This window comes from Podarcis vaucheri, assembly GCF_965113315.1.
Source record: "Podarcis vaucheri genome assembly, chromosome: 3".
Classification (NCBI taxonomy): domain Eukaryota; kingdom Metazoa; phylum Chordata; class Lepidosauria; order Squamata; family Lacertidae; genus Podarcis; species Podarcis vaucheri.
Window position 1 is genome coordinate 95,510,865 of NC_138761.1, and position 24,215 is coordinate 95,535,079.

Consider the following 24,215-nt stretch of genomic DNA (forward strand, 5'->3'; position numbering starts at 1 on the left):
CTGGTGAGATCTCTTGGAGAATGGCATCAGAGGCAACGGCTTACGGTTTCATCTCTCACCCCCAAATCTGCCCCAATGGACAGAGGAAGAAAACCCAACTGCCACAGATGACACTTCTTTGGCACTCCTCTCTTGTCTCTGCGCTGGTTGAAAGCGCTGACTTCTGTGGCAATCAGATTTCCTCCTGTTTTCCTGAGCCACACCCCTCACCACCCTAGACTTCACACCCTCCTTAAATGTTTTTGCATGCCTCGAATGTGTCCTGAAACTCCAGTCATGCTTCTTGTTTGCAGGCTAGAGCAGTGTTTTTCAACCACTGTTCCGCGGCACACTAGTGTGCCGCGAGATGTTGCCTGGTGTGCCGTGGGAAAAATTGAAAAATCCGAAAGATTATTTTTTTTAAAAAAAAGTCAAATTTTTGCCCACTAGGCGGGCACCGGACTGTGTCCACCCTATTTTCCATCCGTCCTGGGTGGGGATCAGATCGGATGGGATCGGATGAGAGCGGACAGGGGGTCCGCTCTCATCCGATTCCCCATAGAGAACAGCGGGGCTCTGACATCTCCCTCTCCGCACACAGTGGTGGTGTGCCTCGTGATTTTTTTCATGAAACAAGTGCGCCTTTGCCCAAAAAAGGTTGAAAAACACTGGGCTAGAGAGTGTTGGGTGGAACTAGCCTACAAAAAGGTAAGATTCAGTACTTGCTCTGTTCGCTTTCGCCGGTAGCCTTACCTGTTCCTGGTCAGGTGACCCCTAGAAAGTTGACCAGAAAATAATGTGGCCCTTGGGTTGTAGTCTACAATGTAACTTACTCCTAGGGAAGTGTGCACAGGATTTCAGCTTAAGACGGGCTCACAGTTGATAGCACTGCACTTAGAATCAATCCGAGTCTAATGAACGGCTTTGACATTTCAGCGTATCAAGATATTTGGCAACGTAATGAGCAACGGAAAGTTAAAAAGACAACATCCACATTCCTCAAGAGCTGCCCAGCAAAGCCCCAGCATAGCATGAAGCTTCAAGCAGAGGAACGTGAGCCAGTTAGTCCCAGATTCACATCTCACCACAACCATTAACTCACTTAGGTCTCTGGTTGAAACATTTAGGTAGCTCTAAGTAAATCCATGAGATTAGAGCGCAAGTCTTGAGAGACTTGGATCCAAACTTCTGCTCAGTTACAAAGTTCGCTGCAAGATCTCTGAGCGGTCTTTAAGTCCTAAAATAATCTACCTCACAGTGATGTTGTGAGGGAAACAAATATGAATACCGTCCAGTGTACAGGGCTCCTTTTTGGAAGAAGGGACCCCTCAGCCTTTTGCCTCCCCATCTGCAGAGTGAGGGTCACTATAGTGGCCCACCTGCTAGGTTGAGATGATTTTGTTATTAACTAAAAATATTTCTAACCCACACTTCATCGCAGTGCAATACCAGGGTAGGGTAGAACACAATATAAATTGAAACCAACAAACGTCATCATAAAACAGAACAGAAAGGAGCACGTGAAAAAACAAAGGAAACAGCAGTCATGATAATTATCAAAATCTGGCTGGGAACCCTACCCCCACCACACAAACACACAGCTCTGCCAATACACACGACACAGCAGGTTGGGATAGCAGAAATGTTTTGCTTAAAAAAAGACTGACAAGAGTCATTTACAAAATTAGTTTTCTCCTAATGGTTATAATAGATCCACGAGAATCCCAGCCAAAGCTTAATTCTGTATCTTTGTTTCATATACCAGAGTGGCATACAACAAATATGAATAAAATCAACAAAAGTATCCATGAAAACTTCATGAGAAACATCAATAAAACACCAGTGAAATACTAATTGGTTAAAGAGAGAAAGTTCATAAAGTGAAGGCCTGTTGAAACAACCTAAGTTTTCTAAAGTTGCCTCAAAGAAGGGAGGAGCAGTTCCTGCCAAACCTCTACTGGCAAGGAGTTCCACAGAGCACACAAAGGCTGCCACACTAAAGGCTCAATCCATGGTAAATGCCAGTCAAGTGTCAGGGGTCCTGGAACAGGGAATGTGAGTGCTAAAACTGCATTTGCAGCTTGCTGAAGTATGCATTAGCTCCCAGTGAAATATTCACGTCCCCAGGAACGTTCCCCAATTCCTAAGGAGACTGTATGTGGTCTGCATGACACATTTTGTTCTGATTGATCCTAGAAAGCCTGCCTGCTGGTATCTCAAGAGCAGGAGTGCTAATAATAAACCAGACCAACTCAGAAAAATATAAGGCTACTTGCATTCTGTCAGCCTGCAACCTACATTTCTATCTGGGGTTTCCCTTTAAATTTCCAATCGAAAGAAAGTACTTCTTCACGCAATGCGTAAACTACGGAATTTGCTCTGTAAAATCAGGGAGGGATGTTTCAGGCCATCACCTGAAAGAAGTTGTGCATGGAAAAGCTTCTTGCAACTTGAGGACTTTCCTCACACATGTTCGTTTGCCACGAAAACAGCACTCAACAAGAAGCCACAAGCAGTTCAGGCTCCCAAATGAATGTTTGCAAAAACAAGTTGGTCCCTGTTTCTCATTCACATTTTTTTTCCATATTTCATATTTTCAATACTTGGGGAGAGGGGGTGAGAATCAGTCCTTAACAGTAGCATCTTCTCCCTGTATTCCAATGAGCCAGTGACCAGTAATATATTCCTAGGATCCCTTCCACACGCCTGGGAACATATATCCTGATGTTTTTGAACAAAGTGCCTGGGGAGATTATACCTCCTTGGTTGTTTACTGAGCATTCATTCTCTGGTTTGTTTGCAGGGAAGTTGTACGGTATTGTTGCACCAAGCAATTGGTTTCCAGCTCATTTTCCGGTCACTTTCCTTACTACAGAAATGGGGTGGAGGGGAAGCAGGTTTGTTGTGAAAGGATGCCAACTCTGCTTCAGATGCGCAACCAGAGTTTGCTGGTATGTTGCTGAATTCTCACCCACAAAATAGCAACTGTCTGGAAGTGACATACCGTATTTTTCCATGTATAGGATGCCCCCAATTTTTTTTCACCCAAAATTAAGAAATTAAGTTGTTTAGCTTTGGAGGGGAGGTCACTTCCGCCAATCGCTCTCACCCGCCTGCCCGCCACTGCCGATCGCTTGCCACAGCCACTGCCGATCACACACCTTGCCACAGCCGCCAATTGTCTGCCCAATTGCCGCAGCCACAGCCAATCGCCAGCAGGCCTTGTCACAGCCACCAATCACCCACCCAATCACCGCAGCCTATCTCCTGCTTGCTGCTGCCATTAATTGCATGTCCCCCCTCTGCATTCACTATCTGTGTATAAGACGACACCCAATTTTTGCCTTTCTTTTCTTCTTTTCTTTTTTTTAGCAAAAGGCATCGTCTTATACATGGAAAAATACAGTAGATTAGCCTGTCCTTATCTGTTGCACTGAAAAGGCGTCGTGGCACAATAGAACATCACATGCTTTTTTTCTATGCAGATTGAAGCCCTGGGCTCCATCCCCAGCATGTGAATATATGGGAACAGGGCTAGCAAAACAAAAAACAAAGAAAGCTATGGATAGCCAGTGGCAGTTAAAATAGTAATGATGAACATGACAGACCACTGGCCTGATTTAGTTATAGAAACAACTTCACACTTTAGCAGATAAAATGTGAAAGTTCTAATGTGTTACAGAAGGCCAGCAATAAGTCTGTGCACCTTCAGCATAAAAATGGATACTCAGAAATTCTTTAGAATAAGTTTATTTGAGCATGTTTATAGAATCAAATGCGACCCACAAGCCATGTATAGCAAGCAGTGAGCAGCTGGAAAATCCTGATTTCACAGCCACAGTTTGGTAAAGTATGGAGCTTATAAAATCTTGCGGTGGGCTACCGTATATTGCTTGCTAGATCACAATGGAACTTTTTGGGGGAGAGGAATATTATTTTTTTGTTAATAAGGACAGTAAACAGGAGCAGACATGAGGGAGAAGGGCGGTAAGTCAAAATAAGATGTTTAAAAAACAGATACAACATGGGACAAAAACTAATCAGGAAGGAAAGAGTTCTTCCAGCCATTAACATATAGATCACAAGTTGTGCAGACCTCCTCTCAAAGGACCTGGCAACCCACCTTTGCTTGGTACTTTTGACAGCATGCCTACAACCTTGGCTCCCTTAACATTCTCCCTTTCACTGTGTGGCTGAGGCACACAGAATTCTCCTAAATGTAAGGGCAGTCACATCAATGGTTACAGCTGCCCCAACATACATAGCAAAACCCAGTCAGAATAAAAGAGCAAGATAATAACATCCTTAACTCTGTGCTAGTCCGTGACCACCACTCTCTCCTTCTTGGGTTTTCTTTCCACAAAATCAATGTTGCATGCATTATTAAACACAAACTCCTCTACAAGTCTTCTGAATTGTGTTTGTCCTATATGCTTTTCTTTGCCAATAAAGCTGATTAAGCATAAATCTACCCACAATTCAGAAAGCCATGCAGAAGGGGAGGAAATGTTTCATTCTGAACATTCCCTGGGTGAGTTATTTTCAAAATGATGATTAAACGCTGCATGCCTTGACAGTATCCACCATAATAGCTGCTTCGTTCAAACTCACAGCGTTCACAAAGTATGTTTGGAAAAGGTTTAGACCCGAAATACAACAATGTAAATTTGTGAGCATTGTTATCAAAAGTGATGAACAAGATAATGCACGTAGCTTGATACATTTTAGAGCAGCGGTCTCCAGTGAAAAAATGGGACCCCACTGAAAGAACCACACTGTTCTCCTCCTCTTTTTGTAATTTATAAAAATGGCACAATATGGTTTTCTCAATGGTTTGTTCTGCCCTCTTCACTCAGGCTTTAGGATAAAAATCACTAGATAACAGATAACAAGACCGACCTACAGAAATGAACTGACATTGTTTTACTTACTATTTACAAGATCATTCGGGGTCTGCCTTTTAGCCTCCCCAAAACAGCTTAAATCATCAGCCTAAAACATAATAATTAAAGCTACAAGATGAACAATGAACTAAAAAATATATCCAGAGCCACCTAAAATACAGTTCCACAAAAGGGACCAGAAAAGCTTTAGAGAATCCAAAACAGGAACTTTGCAAAGCAGGAAAATATTTACCAGACGCCGAAAAGCCAAAAAGGAGGGGGCCAACCAGGCTTCCTGGGTAAAGGAGTTCTGTAATCTGGGTGCCACAACCAAAAAGATTCTGTCATGCATTATCATCCAGCTCAACCTCTGATGGCAGTGGAAAACAGATCAAGGCTTTTGAGGAATAGTGCAGTGGGCGGGCAAGCTCATGTCATGAGAAGGCAGTCCTTCGAAGACGTCATCCAATGATCTTCTATACTATGTTGGCTGGTTACATGGGACATGGGGAACTGCATTACGTCTGGTCAGGCTATTTGTCCATGTTTTCTGACTGGAACTGGCTCTCCAGAGCTTCAGGCAGAGGTCTTTCCCACTATTTGCTAACCTGATCCTTTTAACTGGAGATGGCAGGAATAAAACCTTTCTGCATCCGAAGCATGTGCTCTGTGACTGAGATACATGCCTGCCCCTAAATACACACACAACATGACAGTGCTGTGTAAAGCATCTTTCCACACCATTACATGGCAGGAAACCTGATTTTATTACATGGGTTCAGTTCAGGCGGAGAGCTGAACCATGGTTTGTCAATAAGCCACAGCCACTCTTCTCACACATTCTGATTTAAATTATTCCTATTTAGTACAAACCATAGTTTGTCATTACATATGATCCAGGAAACCATGGTTTGCAGCCCTGGCTTGGCTAGTGAACTTACAAGCCAGATTCAGATGTCAGAATAAACACAATTTGTGTCAAAGAGGAAGCAGCTAATTGAAGCATAGCATGGAAGTGCTTTTACTATTCCAACATGCAGAAATACTGAGGACAGGCAGAAAAGCAGAAGATCTGGGAATCGTTTTCCTAAAGCTGTTTTTGTTTCCTAAAGCAAACTGGATATTCCTCAATTTACAAGAAAGGGTAAGGAATCTTGAAATTGCCACTGTCTCCTCACTTTGAATGAACAATAGCGAGTCTTAAAAGAAAGATTTTTTTTTTCATTGAGACGTTATTAGTCTGTTTATTTTCCAGCGGTTAAATAAGGGGTGTGTCTGGAATTTAGAAATACAATCATAGATAATGTGACAGATAAAAAGCACTTTGCTTTCATTCACCCTTTCCATACAACAAAACAGAATAGAAAGAGCATACCTAAACAAGTGGAGAACTTGCATAATTCATAGGACCCACCAGTACGCAGGACCCCACCCCTCATAGCCGGGTCCCATTTTCCTGCCCAATTCATCCTCACAAATGGCATCCACTTTCTTAACTGTGGGAGGGAGTGTTTCATTCTGATGGCTTAAGAAGAGAGAGACAAAAGTCAATGCCAAAGGAAAAAGATACTTTTCCAGCAAAGGATGTTCCCCAGGAGGAAAGCTCAGCACCCGCAATCACAAATTATTCACGCCTGAAATTAATTTCTATCTTATTTCTAAGAATGCCTTTGCCCTGTGTATGATGATGTGCCACAAGCCTTAACACTGCTGTTAAAGAAGACCTGAAATAACTTTGTAAAGATCCCAGATGACTTCTGCACAGTTCCATTTCTAACGCCAAAACATGTATCAAACAAGAATGCCGTTGTTCAAATATTTGCCTTTGTTTACCAATGTGATAAAACAACCTTTAAAGCATGTATGGGCATGGTTGAAATTACTAACATTTTCAAAATCCCCTAACGGTCCCAAGTGCTTCCAAAAGAGCTCTTTGTGCGTTGTTTAGCCATATTTGAGTGCACAAAGAAGGCCACTCCAAACCCACAAAAAATGGTTAAATAAATACATTTGGAATGGAAAACAGGAACACAGTCCATCAAGGACAGTTCCCCAATTCTTTTCTTTAAAGGACTTTTGTAGTGGTGATTCTTTCCGAATTCTGCCCTGCTGAATCTCCAATGAGAAACTCTATTTACAGTAAAAATCAAAGCATGAGATTCAAAAAACAGAGTTCATGGCATTCCAGATTGACCAATACCATTCTTCTGATGTCAACAACTCTCTCAGCTGTGTCAGTTTGCAGGACAGGACAGGACAGTACTGTAACTAACAATCCAGTAAACTTTGAACCTTATCTCCCCCAGTCTAACCACAGACTCTCAACAGGATATGACAGTTGCCATTAACTTGCCCCATTGGTTCCAGTGGAACTTCTCTCTAAAATAAAGAAAAAGCATCCCTATTTCGATTTTCATTATGAAAAAGGGGGCCAGTCTAATTATGATAATTTATTATATATGTACTATCCAATTAATGTGGTTTAATTTATTTCAATATAAACAGTTGAATTCAAACATAGAATCTGAAAAGGGTATCTTATCCCTCTTTTCCTCAGTGAGAAGCAAATGATTTATTTAGGAAACGGTAATGTTTTTCAAATTAAATTATCTCCAAGTTCTACATGAATTTTCCCAAAAGAAAAAAAGGGGATTTCCAATCAAAGGTAAGCACTTAAAAAAAAAAAAAAGTCCCACTGATTTCAACAGTTAAATTAAGTGTGTTCCAAATGAAGTCAATGGGACAACTTTAGGGGGATCATGCCGAAATATTTTAGTTGACTTTATACTAGAACTGTTGGCAACAATCCCTCACCTAAGGACTAAAGAGGCTTTGATAACATCCCTTTCTGTAATACTGATAAACAAGTGTGTGCATGTATGTGCGTGAAACATGAAGTCTCTCTACAGATGTTTGAAGCCAAAGAAAAGGTATTTAAAAGCAGTGCTTTTTTTCTAAAAAAAAATGTTTAGGGGTACTCTCATTTTCCTGCTCATATTGAAATATTGCCCCTCAATGAGGCCAAACTTAGAGTCACAAAATGTTTCTGGGTATGCGTACCCCAGGACAAAAAGCACTGTTTAAATGTAAATGGGAGTGAATATATAGCTCGGAGGTTCAAAACCCACAAATAGCATTGGGTTTAGCAACACTGTCTAAGCACATCTGTATCAGACAATTGTGCAATAAAACAGAATATGCACTAGCAAAGATAAAGAGGAGACCAAAAAGGAAAAAAAGGAAAAGTGGCAGTACAACACATTCTTTTAGCCGGGTTTCACAGATCAACAACAACTGCTACAAAACCCGATTTTAAACTTCAAAATGGTCACACAACTCTCCATTCCCGAGGCCAAAAGAGCCTGTCTTTTTACACAAGACAGCAGTTAGCAAACAGGAAGACAAGAGACAGAGTGTCTGAATTCACATTTAACCCTTTTCTTCTCACCAACGAGGCTCCAGAAAGGCCTAAATTCTATGCCAGGCCTGCAAATTGTTTTGCCACTTGCCACCATAGGCATGCTCAAAAGGGTACTCGCATCTTTCTTCCCACCCCCCCACCGCCTTGCATCAGAGCCTTTGCCGCCGCATACCCCTCGATAAGTCATTTTAAGTCATCAACCCAAAGAATCAGGGGAAAGGCCACTTCACCCACTGCGGCTATTTTAGGAGGCGAGCTCTTGCTAAAATGCAGATTAATATCCAAAACATATGTGGCAGAGAGATTTGGTCCTGGCGGACAAACGTGTACTTTTCCAGAAGGACTCCGTTTAGGCAAAAAACAAGACAGTATGAAACAAAGGGCCGCTTGTCCCCAAGCTGAAAAATTGCAACTATCTTAAGCAAAACATTGTGCAGGTAAAAATCCAGCGGCCTACAGAATTGCCACAATAGTACTATTTCCCCCAATTCTTAACCCATCTCCTTAACTTCCCCCCGCCTGCCCCCCAAATCCTTCGTCAGCTTTATACCTGTCCTTGCACCGTCTGTCAACCGTGAGAAACATCAGCAACTTTCCCCAAGGGAGGCAGAGAGACAGCTGTCTTGCCACTGCTCTTCTCCCCCGCAGCAATGAAGGGCTTCGGATGAGGCTAGATAGGCAGTGGCAGGTCAGGCACCGGCCAGAGCCTTGCTTTGTATGCAAACAGGCTGCTGCAGCAATGTCAATTCATCCCACATAGGCAGCCTGGTAACCGCCCTGTAGGAGGGACCTCGAGAAGGGAGGCAGGAAGGGGGATCAAGGAGAGATCAGGACATCCATCGCAACAGCTGTGGTTATGGTTACCCAAGGCTAGATCTACCGGAAGCATCTTCCTATATTTGCCCCACTTCTGACCCCACTCCAGCTATATTTTGCAGGTGTAGATAGGAGTTTGCTGCAAGCCATAGACCACAACAGACAGGCCCAAACTAGCATGGTAAATTCATGGGGATTTTTGACAGGCAAGCATTGAAAACAGTGGCAAAACCGTCTGTCGCTTGCGAAATTGCACCAAAATGCGGGTGGGTGGTTACCCTAATGAAATGGAGGCAGAGAGCTTTGCAAGAGTTAAAATCAGAGGTTCTGGGTTGCAAACTGAAACGAACAAGCAGGGTTTTAGTCATTAAACAAAATTGTGAGTGTCTTGCGTCTGTCACGGCGGTTTTGGATCCTGTAAGAGCGGTTGTTTGCAGGTTTTGTTTTATTTTTTTCAATTCGTACAAATTGAAATAGAGCCGAGAGAGAGAGAGAGAGAGAGAGAGAGAGATGGGTCTCATCCACATAAGGATCACTATGTCTCAAGTTGCCTTTCTCGCGGTTAAATGTTCCGGCTTAAATTGCCAGAAGCACTCTTGTGAATGATTTGACACTTGCAGTTTGCCATGTGTCAGAGATTCACAAAATATAGTTCAGCGTGCACAAGTGTTAAGGGGCATGTCATCTTCAACTCTTTAAAATGCTTGAGCACTTTTTTAAAAAGCACATTTGGTCAGCAGACTGGAGAGAAGGGGAGGAGCAGTTCTTACGGGAAATTACCAGCAGACGGTCCAATTAGAACTCTTCCATGTTGTCTCTCTAGTCTAGAGTCCTAATTAGATGCCACCAGTATAGAAAAGAAAAGAAGGCCATTCTAACTGAATGCCACTATTCAAAAAAAATGGAGGATTCAGGGGTTGGGGAGGGGTGAGAATTCAGGGCCTTGGAAAGATGGGCCCGGGCAGAAAAAGGATGTATGCAGTACAAAGTTTTATTGAGATGTGACTTCGAGAAATTGATTGGCTTGCCTTCTGTGAAGTGGGTTAGAACAGAACACTGTGGGTTCAGACAAAGTGGCATTTTTACTGCCTTTTACTAAGGCAGACATTACTGTTTTGACTTCTTGTTGTGGTCGTATATACTGTGAGTGTTCTGACAACGGCAGCCATTTTTTTACTAGCTATGCACCCCCCCCCTCAACGTGCCAGCCATTTTGTGATGGCACCCACAAATCACTTTCCTAAAGTTCTAAAATTAATATCCATGTGTGAAATTTAGAGGCATAAAATTATTTGCATACTGCTTCCGATAACAATTTTTATTTAAAGGATTGTATGGGGGGGGGAGCTGAATGGGGAAACTTATTGCCTGGTTTCTGCTCCTCAGGGTTTCAGACAGGGAGTTAATGACCTAGGAATTTTATTTTTTTACTCTGTGTGTGTGTGCACACATGCACACAAGCATTGGTCCTTTTCTGTAGCTATTTGTGAAAATTTAAAGCAACAAGGGATCCAGTCCTAATTTCCCAATATCTTATTTAGTGAGGCCCTTTCATCATGGATGGGTAGCTTGTGACTACAACTCCCACCATCCTTCACCATTAGCCATGCTGATGGGAGTTGGAGTCTTGAGTCCAGCAGGATCATAGAGAACCACATGTTCACCACACATATTTTACATTGGTGGCTTGGGCTGGAATCTATTATTATGACTTGGGTATCTGATGACTTGCTGGCAGCCTTGAAACTCCCTAATAACCGGGAAACTGTTTCTAAAGCATCAGACGTGAACGAGGGAGGGTATCAGTTTCTGATTCCATCGCACCTAGGCCTAGGAGTATGGAGGGCATCCCTACAGACCTGTCTGGCAAATAGCAATTTCTTGGTCACATTTCCTTGACCTGTAAAATGGGAATAACATCAGAGGGCTGGTATGAGAGCATGTACATAAGATGAAGGAATTTAAAAGTCCTTCGTGCCAGAAACTAATCTGTTGTGGCCAGTAATAACATGTTTGGGATGATCATCAGAGAATATATGGCGGATGACTGGACTGATCAGGTTCTTGGCATATGAAAACACTGTTGTAATTTGTTTAAGAGCCTGGGCCTACGTGCAAATAGTCCTCATGATGGACACTGCTGGAAATGTGGGTGTCCAGAACCCAGAGTAGCTTCAATGTTTGATGTGCAAGTACGTATCTCTTTAAGAAAGCACTCTAGCTATCACAAAGGGGGGGGGTTGTTTTGTTTTAGATCTTCATTTGAGTATAATATGTCAACACACCTGAACATATATAATATATACTTGTCATGTTTTCAGTTCACTTCAGTCACCTCATGAATAAGCAAACTGTTGCTTAATGCAACAATAAACCAATGTAGCATTTACAAGTGACACAAATAACAGGGCTGGCTTCCGCATCTTGCATCTTTAGGTAGCTATCGGGGTATCAACTGAAGTGCTAAATTTACCTTCCCAACCACCTCTTTTTTTCCTCTTATATTGGACTCTGAACAGCATCAGACTGGCTAAATCTAGTCGTTCGTAATTTTCCACAATGCCCCCAAACTTGTGTCACTCGGGGACATTGTGCAAAATTTAAATCTTTTCCCAGGCCTTTGGCTAATCTACGGCCTTTTAAATTTTGGAGGGAGGGTTACTGTTATTGTTTTGTTTAGTATAGCATGTATTTTTGTGGTTTTATATTGTAAAGCACCCTGTGATTCTCGGATGAAGGGTGGTATACACTAATAATAATAGTAATAATAATAATAATAATAATAATAATAATAATAATAATAATAATAATATATAAACCCAGCCGCCCACACTGCCATCACAGCCAAGTAATATTGCATGACTCACCGCCAAGTAATTTCCCCAGAGCCTTCTCTAGTCTGGTGCCAGCCCTAAATAACAATATGTTTTAGTCCAGAATAGAGGTAGCCACCATGGTGCCCTCCACATGTTGTTGACTACAACTCCCATCATGCATAACCATTGCTCTTTCTGGCTGGAGATGACGGGAGTTGTCGTCCAAAACACTGGTGGGCTCTATATTAAGTAGCCTTGATATAGAATGTGTGATTAATGAATGTGGTTGATGAGATGAGATATTTTGAAATCAAATATACATTATTAGTTATTGCCATTCATATATTCAAATTACAGATGCAAGGACAGCATAGATGCAATTAAAAGTAAGCACCATTTGTGCATAGATTGCATACCACAAGGGATGCAATCCAGTTTAAATAGTGCTGCTCCTTCACTTTGGTTTATACTTGCTTAATTGTATTTCTCTTCTCGTTTGTTATATGTCAATCTCCCGTGTTTTATATTGTGATGACTTCCGGGTTATAAGCAATAAAACTGCATCACTTATGAAAATGGTTTTATGACCAAGGTGACAGCATTTTTTGACTTGTTTAAACAGATGGTGCTTGGCATTAAAAAAAAATAATGCTCCGTAATCCAGAATATCAAAGCATTGCCTATATATATATATATATTCCTGATTTCAGAATATCACCCCACTGGGAGTAAAGCTATACATTAATCCTATTTACTGGATTGTTTTTCTTCTACCTAAAGATAACATATTTTTCCCCACAAGAGCATTTACAGTACAGTAAAATATTTTAATTTCAAAATGGAGTCGCTTTCCTGGAATCACCTGCACATCCCAGAAGCCACAGAGAACTGCAAATTTCTGGAGTCGTTTCATGTCTAAATCCTGATAAGCTACACCTGCCCAAATCCTCTCCTATGCACATCAGTCAAAACCCTACCCTCCTTTGCACAGTCTCACACAACCCATACTCCGGGTGTGTACAGTCTTGCAACTGCTACTCGAAGAAGTGAAGAAGACGTACTCTGCACATGCTCAGATCGAAGTTCTAGCAGTTTCCCAAACTTGGGTTTCCAGCTGTTGTTGTTGTTTTTTTAGGACTACAATTCCCATCATCCCTGACCACTGGTCCTGCTGGCTAGGGATGATGGGAGTTGTAGTCCCACACAACTGTTCTAAGGAGACACAGCCCTAACAAAAAAGACCAAGTAAAAAAAGGGGTGTTGTGGATTTGTGCTTGGGCTAGCCGTGGCGAGTTTATCGTCGGACTGATCACTACCGCGCTCCTTCAACCTATCAAGGCGAAATATTATGAATGGTTGTTGGACGTCTGTCTGACTGCAGTTGGCTGTCGGGATCTCCCCTTGGCAGGGCCCTTCCCGTAGAACCTTGAGCGCCTTTTTGCTTGGCTGCTGTGCTGTGACTCAGCGCGGGGAGGAGGGGATCTGAGGCGATCCCCGCGGCCAATCGGGGAGCGGCGTGTCCTCAGCCGAACGCGGATGCCGGGGGGGGGGGGGAGAGGGAGGCGGATCCGTGCGCTGCTGGCAGAACGCAAGGGGGCGGGGCCTCGGAATGTTGTTTGCATGAGTTTCCCAGGCACGTGTCGCGCCGTAAACACCATTGTCCCCAGGCTGGTATTAAATTCGAAAGGGGAATTTAACCAATCTGAAGCATGGGCGTAGCCAGGATTTATTTATTTTTTTTGGGGGGGGGCTTTTGTTAGGGGAGCAGAATCTCAGATTGCTATGTATTTTTATTGGTTTTTAGTTATGGGGGGGGGAGCCGCCTCTCCCCTTAGCTACGCCCATGATCTGGGAACGGAATAGTTCTCAGGGTACATACCCAAAACAGGGATATTTATTTCAAAAGGATGGGTTTTGAATGGGGCTTGGCTTATAAGGAAGATGATGGCTTTCTCACGTTCATATTTATCCCTTAACCTGCCCCCCCAAAAAAAAACCCAGTGGGGGGGGGAGGAAGAGACTTATGAGCACTTTGCGTTTCTGCAACTGACATCTCTTCAAAGTGCTCAGAAGTCCGTTGAGGTTTTTTTAACCTTGACACGTGAAAGCACGGTCGTGGGTATACGATCCTGTTTGCGTTTCTGCAACTGACGATCGTATACCTACGATCGTGCTTTCACGTGTCTGGGTGAAAAGAAAAGGCGGAGAGACGAGGAGTCGCGATCAATGGCAAATTCATTATAATAAATGAGAGTTCCGGAAGCTTGACAGCCGACCCTTTAAAGCATTTCCCTGCAGCTTCCGTTGCTGTGAGTGTCTCCCTTTCACGTGCTGCCTTCGCGTTTGAGCAATCGCTTCTCCCTTGCCTGGTGTAAAAGGGAAGCAAAAACAAGGCCCGGGTGGTGTGAGAGGCGATGCACGTTCCTAGCTACCGCAGCCAATCTTGGAAGGAAAGGAGAGGAGGGATGTCCTCTCATCCAAGCTCACAGGAATGTGTGTGGGCAGGGGCGCTTGTTTAAAGCAGAGGAACAAAAGGCAGGGAGGAGCTGCATTCACGCATCGAAAAAATAAAAATAACAAAACAAGGACGGGACAGCACGGTGTTTTTTAAAACAACAACGATACCCGTGCAGTAATCAGCAAGGCAGCTTTTCCGTGCCGACTTCTGAGGGCAGAAGTTGAAGACAACTTTTGTCAAGAAGGAGGCAAGCAAGCTTCCATAAATTTTGTCCCTAGGTAAATAATCAACTTTAATAAATCACATTTATGGTTCAGGAAAGGGCCACATAGCTCAATGGTACAGCATTAGGTTTGGCAAGCAGTAGAGTCTACCTAGTATCAAGGTCTGGCATCAGCGGTCAAAAATAGACCAGACAGGCAAGATTCTCTGCCTGAGACCCTGGATAACTGCTGCCGGCCAGAGTAGTAGACAAAACTGAGCTAAATAGACAGCTTCTTGTACTCCTAATTCTTTTTTGTTTTGTTTTAGTTTGCCTATTTTATAGAGATGTCCTTTGCAATGCGCTCAGGCACATTCAGGTAAAAGGTCTTGCAACACTTCACAACAGGAAAAGCTTTAATGAACCAGTAGAAACCAGATTATGTACCAAGAACCAGCCTGTTTTTATACCCGCATCTTCCAGGGTAGGTAATGCCTGTGTTATTCATGATAATTGGTTGCAATCCTGCACCACTCAAATGAATGGGAGATTTGCTATTAACTTTGACAGGAACAAAATTGCTGGCCTGTTTCTTTAAAAACTAGGGAAGACTCACCTTATACAAAGTGACATCGTGGTATTATTTTTAAATTAGCTTCCATAAAGCAGGTGAATTGCTGAATTCGGTTCTGGTAAGATTTGTAAGGGAACAAAATGTGATTCAGTAATTCAGCAAGTAATCTTTTTTTAGGACTTCTTTTTTAGGGGTGGATGTAGAGCTGCCATTTCAGATGGATGGATGGATGGGAAGAAGAAGGCACACAGGAAGTTTTTATGGCCCAGTAAATTGAAAATTAATGTGCTTTAAGAGTATTTGTTGCAATAATTTTCTCTTCATATCTTGCTTTAGCTGACTACTATGGCAATATTATCATCGCAGGGCAGCCTGGATTTGTTCATAACAACTGTGGTGAGCCAAAAAGGTTAGGAGTATATCTACGGTAGCTAGAAACCTTAAGCCCCGTAATAACAATAGCTTTGGAACAATAAAGTGGGAAAATTAGATTGATGAGATGCTGAATGAAGATGGAACCTTGGTCTGATCCAGCAAGGCATTTGTTATATTCTTACATTATGATTTTTATGATCTGAAATTCAGGAAGGGTCACTGCCCCCACTGTCCTGCTCCCCCCTCCCCAAATATAAAGATACTGATGGAGCAAAATTCCTCTGTTATCAAATAAAACGCTCAGACTGTATGGAATGATGCTTTCTGGGACAGCTAGAATCCCAGGAATTGTGTCTGTATCCCCACAGAGCAACGCTTCAAGATTCTTTTTGCTGACTCTTTATCATTTTCCTAGCAATCATTCATACACAAGGATATTCATTTACAGAGGGAAGGCAAAGGTTTGTATTCATCAGACATTTCTGGCAATAGGTTCAACCTCACAAGCCAAAAGCCTCTTTTTGACAGACAAGTTTTCTCTAGCTGAATTTCTGATCAATAACTGCTGGCGTTCTGTGTTCTAAAAACCCTGCCATTTCCACAATGACCCAGTATTTTCATATAACACTGCTTTTACAAAGTCACACGATTTCCTCTGTCTAGCCCACTGATGTCTGTTTTGACTGGTGGCCAAGACTCCAAGGCTGTTTCTCAGTTCTGCCGAGATATCTTTTAACTGGAGATGTTGGGGAGTGCAACTTTGAACTTCTGCTTCCTGTACATGTACTTTTCCCATACTTTCCCTTTCATTCACTAATCAGCTCCATAACTTAAGAGTTGCCTCTAAGAGGCCCTGTACACAAAATTCACCAACATTGACATACTCACCATAACGTCTAAATGGTGTGTAAATTTTGCCATGCATCGGAATGCACACATGGTAAGCACAAATTAAGGCATCATTCTGAACATATGGAAGCAGGTGGAGCTGGGAGCTTACAATTAGCTCCATGCCCAACCCACATAAAATGTGCTAAGTTTTCCACATACATGCAGTAGGCCTTCTGAAAAATTGACTGCCATACGTTAGAATTTCGCTCCAACCAAGTGAGATTTCCTTCTCGGCTAACATAACCCAGCAGCGCTGGACCAGATGCATAGATAAGCATAAGCAGACAGGTCAAATAAATTCTGCATTTGCCCTCAACCACACTTTCTGCATTTCTGCTGTTGTGCTAGGTCAGCCATGGAGGTTACAATATGATTTCTTGAACTCGTTAGTCTGGTTGCTCAAAGACAACCTCGGTACAGGAAACAGGGTGAGAGGCACAGACACCTAGTGCCAGAATGAAATCTGGACAGATGGACAGAAGCGGTAAACAAGTGGAAGATAACCAGAAACAAATATTGGTGTCACAAGGAGACCTTGAGGTTCTCAAGCATTTGCTTTTAGGAACCTGTTAGCAATTCCAGTTATCTATGGCATGCAAAAGAACAGATTGCATTTATAGGGTTTTTTCCAACCTTCACATATATAACACATATCTAAGAAAGGTTGTTCTGCTCTGGACATATCTAAATGCATGCAGAAAAAGAGGGGAAGAACTCCAGGTACTAGAAATGGGCTTTATTCCACACCTGACACATTTTCAGGGGGAAATCCTTCATTGGAAAGAGGGGCATTTTTTTTAGCAGAAATTCTCAAATGCAAGCAACACCATAGCAGAACTATATTTAGTTCTGTGCCCTTTCAGAATGTGTCTATCGCCCAAGTTTTTACACTTCACTTTTGTTTCAGATTACCAAGAACGAGGGCTGGTTCCCCCACCCGCCCCAAAAGAAACTGGCAAACCTGACTGTCTTAAAAGCAACAAAAGACATATACGTATCTCATTTTATACCATTTCAAACAGCATTCTCACCTTGGTCTAGTTCATCAGATCTGCCTGTAATTGATAATGACTGGGAGACTTGACATGCTGGATGGGCTTGTCTGTACCTGGATTCTTGAGGGTGGAGAACTGGGGGTGTCTTAAGTTCTTTGGGGCTCTCCATTTGAATCAGCCTAATGTAGGCATCCCAATTTGTGTGGTGGCCATCTTTTCTTTTCCAGGCTCTTATTCTTTCTCCATCCTTCCACCACACCCCCTCTCCCCTTAAATCCTTCAAGCCTGGCCACCACCCTTCCCAGGTGCCCCTGTCTTAGGAAAAACCCTATTGTTAAAAGCTTTCATTGTGGCATCATCCACAGGAAGACAATGATGTTTTCAGAAGTACTTTCAATGAGAGTGAGGAGAGGAAGGGAAGATATGGAAGGAAAATGAGAGAATCATTGGGATTTTAACTCCTGGTCTAGTTAAGGATTACAAGTAAAGGTAAAGGGACCCCTGACCATTAGGTCCAGTCGTGGTCGACTCTGGGGTTGCAGCGCTCATCTCGCTTTATTGGCTGCTAGGTGGGCAGGAGCAGGGACCGAGCAACGGGAGCTCACCCCGTCACGGGGATTCGAACCACCGACCTTCTGATCAGCAGGCCCTAGGCTCTGTGGTTTAACTCACAGCGCCACCCGCGGATTACAAGTACTTTCTTCTAAATTAGCAATAGCTGTGGGAGCAGAGTAAGATTCTGAATTATGTTCTCCTTTGTATTATGTTACATTCCTTTTATACAACACACTGCCAGTTTATTTTTCCTAACAGACATTTATATACATTATTTCTATACCAACTTCGGTGTATTATGTTAGTTTTCTTTTGAACAAGACCTCACTGAAGACTTAATAGTGACATTTAGCATTTGCTTTATCAACAAATATAGAAGCTGGAGAGAGAAAACCTGTCTGTCACAGCCCAGCACACCTCAGGCAGCTTCTGCATCCCGGTTTTAGCTGGCTCCACCTAAAACTCTTTAGTCTCTCCACCTCTCCCAAATTCAAACTGCAAAACTGGTTCCAGCCCACAGTGCTTTTCTGCCTTTCCCTTTAGCCCAAAGGCAGGGGTAAGATTCCAAACCGTCAAGCAACACTCTTGCATTGGCACACTCCTTAGACCTGTTGGAATACAGTAATTTATACTGCAGCATGTCCACTCAGAAGTAAGTGGGGCTCACTCCCAGGTAAGTGGATATAGGTTTGCAGCCCTTGTCTGATAAAAGAGGGTAGTGAGCCAGAAATGGAGGACCTGTGGCACTCCAGAAGATGCTGAACTCCCATCAGCTTCAGCCAGCATAGACGGTGATTCGGTATGATGCGAGTAGTAGTCAAACCACATCTGGGGTACCATAGGCCCCACATCTCTGGTACAGGCAGTAGTTGCAGTTGACAGCCTTCAGATACCTCGCACGTATACACCAAGAAGATCATTCCCTGACTCGCAACTCCACTACAGCTTGCCACCACGACTTCTTAAGGTTGAGAACACATGTGCCTTTCTGTAGCCCGGTCTAGAAAACTGAAAAAAAGAACCACTGACATCCAGCAGTAAGAAAGCACGTCAACACTAGCGCCAGCGTTGCTATGCAACAGCTCAGCACTTCCTTTTCCTGTTGCAACTCTGCCCTGATTGGCCGCCATCTTTGGCAGCTGCGATAATGAGGATTCCAAGAAATCCCACCTGCATGCAGTGGAGATGGGAGAATAAGTAATGTTTGCTGGAATAAAACTAAGGGATATTGGTGTGCTTATGACACATGCCATGACCAAAGTGAGGAGACACTGGAACTTCATGTTCCAGGTCTCCCGTTAAAAAAACAAAAACAACAAAAACTAGGAGGCTTGGCTAAGGGGACCAGGATATCTAAAACAAAATGGGACCAGGATACCAAAAAGATTGCCTCACCAACAGCTTACTCGGTTCTGCAAGAGAGATACTCCTGCAGATACCATCTCATAATAATAATAATAATAATAATAATAATAATAATATATTATTTGTACCCCGCCCATCTGGCTGGGCTTCCCCAGCCACTCTGGGTGGCTTCCAAAAAAAAATATTAAAATACTCATCAGCGGGTCTGTTCTTCACAGAGCGCAAATTGGGATTTTTAGTGTGGCAGTAGCTACGCTTTGGAGCTCTGTCTCATTACATATCAGGCAGGCGCTATCTCTATTTAAGTGGTGATGATGGTTTTAAAAATCCCTGGTCCTCTGGAGAAGCTGGTGCCTCTGTTGATTAGATATCCCACTTCCAGTGACCTGACCCTAGTTACACCCACCCAAAAGTGGGGAAAGTAACAATACTCAACATGTATGTGGGAGCTGAAATGCTGACCTGTGTTTCAGAACCGTGCATAAAACAGAAGCACTGTTGAAAGCTCTAACACTGAGGGATTGAGGGGTTAGGGTGGCTTCCTTCCACTTCAGACAAGTGCCATCAGTCTATTATTTGCACTGTACTCCCAAGCCTGAACTTTTTGTTTTAAATAAAATACTTTCTGACAACATCAAAGTGGGGGTGAAGAAAGTAGGAGACTTTGAGTACCTGCCAGGCAAAGACATTTTAAAGCAAAGCCTTTGTTTTCCCAGGGAATATTTTCCCATGGCAAGGATAAGAAAATATTTCCTGATACTGCTAATCCTGCTTAAGAGCACCAAAGCTATTACTTAGATATCAGAGTACCATAGAACAACCACAAAAGAAATATACAGGGCCTGTTTACTCAGAAGTTTTCCATGGTCTCTAGCATGGCTGACTCCCAAATAAAGGGTGCCTAGGATTCCAAGCCAAAACTTGCACTGTCCCACAAGCTAAGAATACCACCCTTTTCCACATGGACTTGGACAGAGAGTGGCTGTGTGTGCCAAATATAATATTTTCCTGCATCTGATGAAGTAGACTGCAGTCCACAAAAGCTTACACCGTAATAAATGTGCATGTTTTTAAAGTCCCACAGAACCCTTTGTTGCAACAGACTAAGGGCTTATCCACACTTATATTTTGCTCTGTTCTGTCCAGGCAGAGATCCATGCTTTAACGCTCCGTGTCAGAGTGTTGTTTTTTTTGCCCCAAGCTTTTTTTGTGAAAATCCACTCTTTAAAGCTGAATCGGAGCCAATGTCAATTTGGGTTTCCCCCTGCAGATTGACATTTGCTCTGATTGAGCTTTAAAGAGCAGGTTTTCATGGGGAGAGCTCTGGAACAAAACACACAAGGGGGATCAGACAGAGCTTTAAATTGTGGACTGTGCTCAGAAAGAGTGCAAGAAAGGTAATTGTGGATAAGCCCTAACACAGGTGTCACCAAGGCTTCCTTTTGTGCCACATTTCCAGGCCCAGGTCTGTGCTTTAAAATGCTGTGTCCAATCACTTTCTTTTTGCTCCGGTGATTTCCCTCCGAAAACCTGTTCTTTACTGCTGAATCAGAGCCAATGGTTATCCACAGAAAAGCCAAATTGCCATTTGTTTTGAGCCAGTGTTAAAGAGCGAGTTTTCCTGAGGGTAAGTAGAGGGACAAAAACAGTGGAGTAGTTGGGGGGGGGAGCCAAAAGGGTGGTTCTTTATTTCTCTCTTTTTCTACTCCTTTCTCCCATCTTTATTTCTTTATGCTTTTATTATACTGTACAGTGGACCCTCCGGATACGAATTAAATTCATTCCGGGGGTCTGTCCGCAACCCAAAAAGTCCATAGGCAGAGGCGCTGCTTCTGTGCACACGCGCAGAGTGCTTCTGCACATGCGCGCAGGGCGAAACCCAGAAGTATACACTTCCAGGTTTGCCACGTTCACAACCCGAAAGTTACGTATCCAGAGCAGTATTTAACTAGAGGGGCCACTGTGGTTAGATCAAGGACTTGGTTCAAATAAAAAGGGGGAAAGATATTTGATACTAAGCTTCATATTTTTCTCGATAAACCCTAATAAAACTTATTTAAAAGAAGAAGAGAAACAGGAAACTGAAAGAAACTGAAACTGACTTTCAATCAACCTTTGAGAGCCAGTGCGGTGTAGTGGTTAAGAGCAGTAGATTCGTAATCTGGTGAACCGGGTTCGCATCTCTGCTCCTCCACATGCAGCTGCTGGGTGACCTTGGGCCAGACACACTTCTTTGAAGTCTCTCAGCCCCACTCACCACACAGAGTGTTTGTTGTGGGGAAGGAAGGGAAAGGAGAGTGTTAGCCGCTTTGAGACTCCTTTGGGTAGTGATAAAGCGGGATATCAAATCCAAACTCTTCTTCTTCTTTGAAGCAGGTCCATATTTGCTGATATGTAGTAGCAGCTTTTCCCCTCCCAGTGTATGTGGCTTTTTCCAGCTGTGCTTAACATGAGCATTATAACCTGAGAACATCTGTTTCTACTGTTTCTTCTCTGATAGACTTCCCTCCTGGCATGTGACACAGTGGCTGTGGTTGGCTATAAGCTAATCAGCCCATACAAAGAACCATATGAGGTGGCACAGATGACTCATTTTGAAAACAACTTAAGCATGGAGGATTGCAATAAGTTTAGCTCGCGGCTTTCTCATGCCTGTTTTGCAGATTCTAATCTCCCTTGTTTGTGAATGTGAGTTGATTGCCGCTGAGGGGGAAACCCCATAATGTTTTATGTGGAATCTACTAATTCTTGATCTGCTGAGCATGGTACAACTCACCTGCTTAACCACAGAACCCAACACTTACAAATCTTAGATCAGCCAATGAAATCAATGCAAATAGAATAAAAATAACTCACATTCAGGTTACAAGTCCAGACATTTCGGATCCAGCCAGGATCTTTCATCAGAGGAATCTGAAACCAAAAAAGAAAGAGCCGTTCAGCTAAGTGTAATCCGTTGTTAGTACGCCTATCTGCAAACTCCTTGTGGAGTTTTCTGGCTCTGCTTACACACGAGTACTTTTTCTACGACATTTGTTGTAAATCTTTACCTCTGCTGCAAAGTGGTTTCTCAGGTGTTCGCTGCAGCTGTAAAAGCCCTGTTAGCCATATATGTTTGAAAACACTGGGTTCCTTGTGTGCCGGGGTGGTCTTGGGTTAGCAGAAAGCAGTTCCATACTGTGGACCCCTCCCCCAAGTTTCCCCTCTCCCAGCTGCACCTGAAGATTGAGGAGCCCTCCAGAACGGTATAGAAGATGGCACAAAAAGTGGCAGTTGTTGCAGGGAATGGGCAGAAAGAGGCACGCCACCTTGCCCCACGACACGTCACGTTCCCTTGTCTCCAACTCCCTTGAAGCAACTTCAATAAAGCCTAACTCAAGATCAAAGGACCTGCCCAAACAATATGGTATAGGGTGTGAGGTAGAGGAGATGCCCCTGTGATGTGTGTGAGTGACATCTGCACCCCACAGGGCGTGCCAATGTGACGCACATGTGCACTTGCCGACGTGACATGTGTCGATGGGAGTTGGGAGGAAAATAGAGACTTTTTTTCAGTCTCCTCGACTGACCCTCTTCAACCCCCCATTTTTTGGTCACCTCCCAACAAAGCATTTCCTGTCAGAAGATGGGCAAGTGCTACCACTACTCCACCAACGGGGCAGAGCACACACGCCCTCCATCGTCCTGAGGAAACCCCTTAATCCCAGTTTGACTTGATTTGATTCTTTGGTAGATCTACAAAAAGGAGAACACATACCAATAAATAAATTTTAGAAAGGGGCAAGATTAAACGTGGGCACACAAAGCATTAAAAAAAACACCAAAAGACTCCTTGCAACCCACTCTGCTCCCACTTTCTTCCCTGCCCTCTGACTGCCCCTCAGAGTTGACACATCACACAGGGTTGAACTTTGATGGCGGCAGCCTCTCCAGCAGCCACAAAGAGCTGCCCAAGGGAGGAAGAGGCCGTTGGCCATGGAGAGCCAACAGGAGGCTCCCTCGTTACCACCACTGCTTGAGAAAAGTGCCGGCTCATCTTCCACCCTGAGCTTCATGGTGGCAGCACTGGCAGGGGAAATAGGGACATTCCAGAATCAAATCGGAAGAGCTTTTCTAATTCTGGGATGGCTTTTCTAATTCTGGGACTGTCCCCAGAAAATAGGGACACCTGGAAGGTTATACCTAGGTCACCTCTTTCTGCTGTTGTGTCTCGACCTGCCAAGTCGCCTTTCGATGGGTCACTGAAGCCTAGTAAAGGATCATTTGCCATCAGCCAATCGCAACAAAAATTTCTGCAGAGGTGTACAACTGCAGGTGCTGTTCTTTAAATAAATAAATAAAAATCGGTGTAATGAGCTTTACAACACTTGACCAGAGGTGGCCATTGACCTTGTATTGCAAATAAGGAGACTGAGGAAACTATGATATTAAATAGCTTGCTCAATATTGTAAAGAAAACAATTAGGCCCAAGCACCTTCCAATTAACAGCCCTCTGCTTTCATCATGTGTTTATACAAAGTCATCATACTGCCTTGAGGTAGCAGTGGAACCACCGGGCGGAAGTACTAATACTGACTCTGATGAAACAATTTCAAGTTATCATTAGGTTGCTTTTCTAACAACTTGCGGAGGCTGAAATGCCAATGGGTCAATAGATGGTCTGAGTAAAATCCAGGCAAACTGAGAGCTTCTCAGTCCCATTGATTTCAAGAGGAGAGGTTAAATGCTTGTGCATAATTCTCTCCTGATTAGATCAACAGGGCTTAAAAGTGCTTAATTTTGGGGTGGGATCATGCCCGTTATTTAGTTGAAACAAAAGTAAAACGTAAAGTTGTCAGAGTATGATAATGCCAAGGTTGCAGGTTCGATCCCCGTATAGGATAA

At 43.2% G+C, this 24,215-nt stretch overlaps 1 protein-coding gene across 6 annotated transcripts in view; it reads right to left on the bottom strand.

The window, feature by feature from the left end:
• LPIN1 (lipin 1) overlaps positions 1-24,215 on the bottom strand; it is a 76,967-nt gene that overhangs the window by 28,830 nt on the left and 23,922 nt on the right. For 3 of the 6 annotated variants that reach the window (XM_082218279.1, XM_082218282.1, XM_082218280.1), the window contains exon 2: positions 22,187-22,243. In XM_082218279.1, coding sequence (XP_082074405.1) covers positions 22,187-22,243 — 57 coding nt within the window. Of the gene's footprint in view, positions 1-8,833; positions 9,017-17,446; positions 17,727-22,186; positions 22,244-22,380; positions 22,447-24,215 lie in introns of those variants that run through there. The other 3 variants (XM_082218281.1, XM_082218283.1, XM_082218284.1) reach the window with 3 other exon arrangements.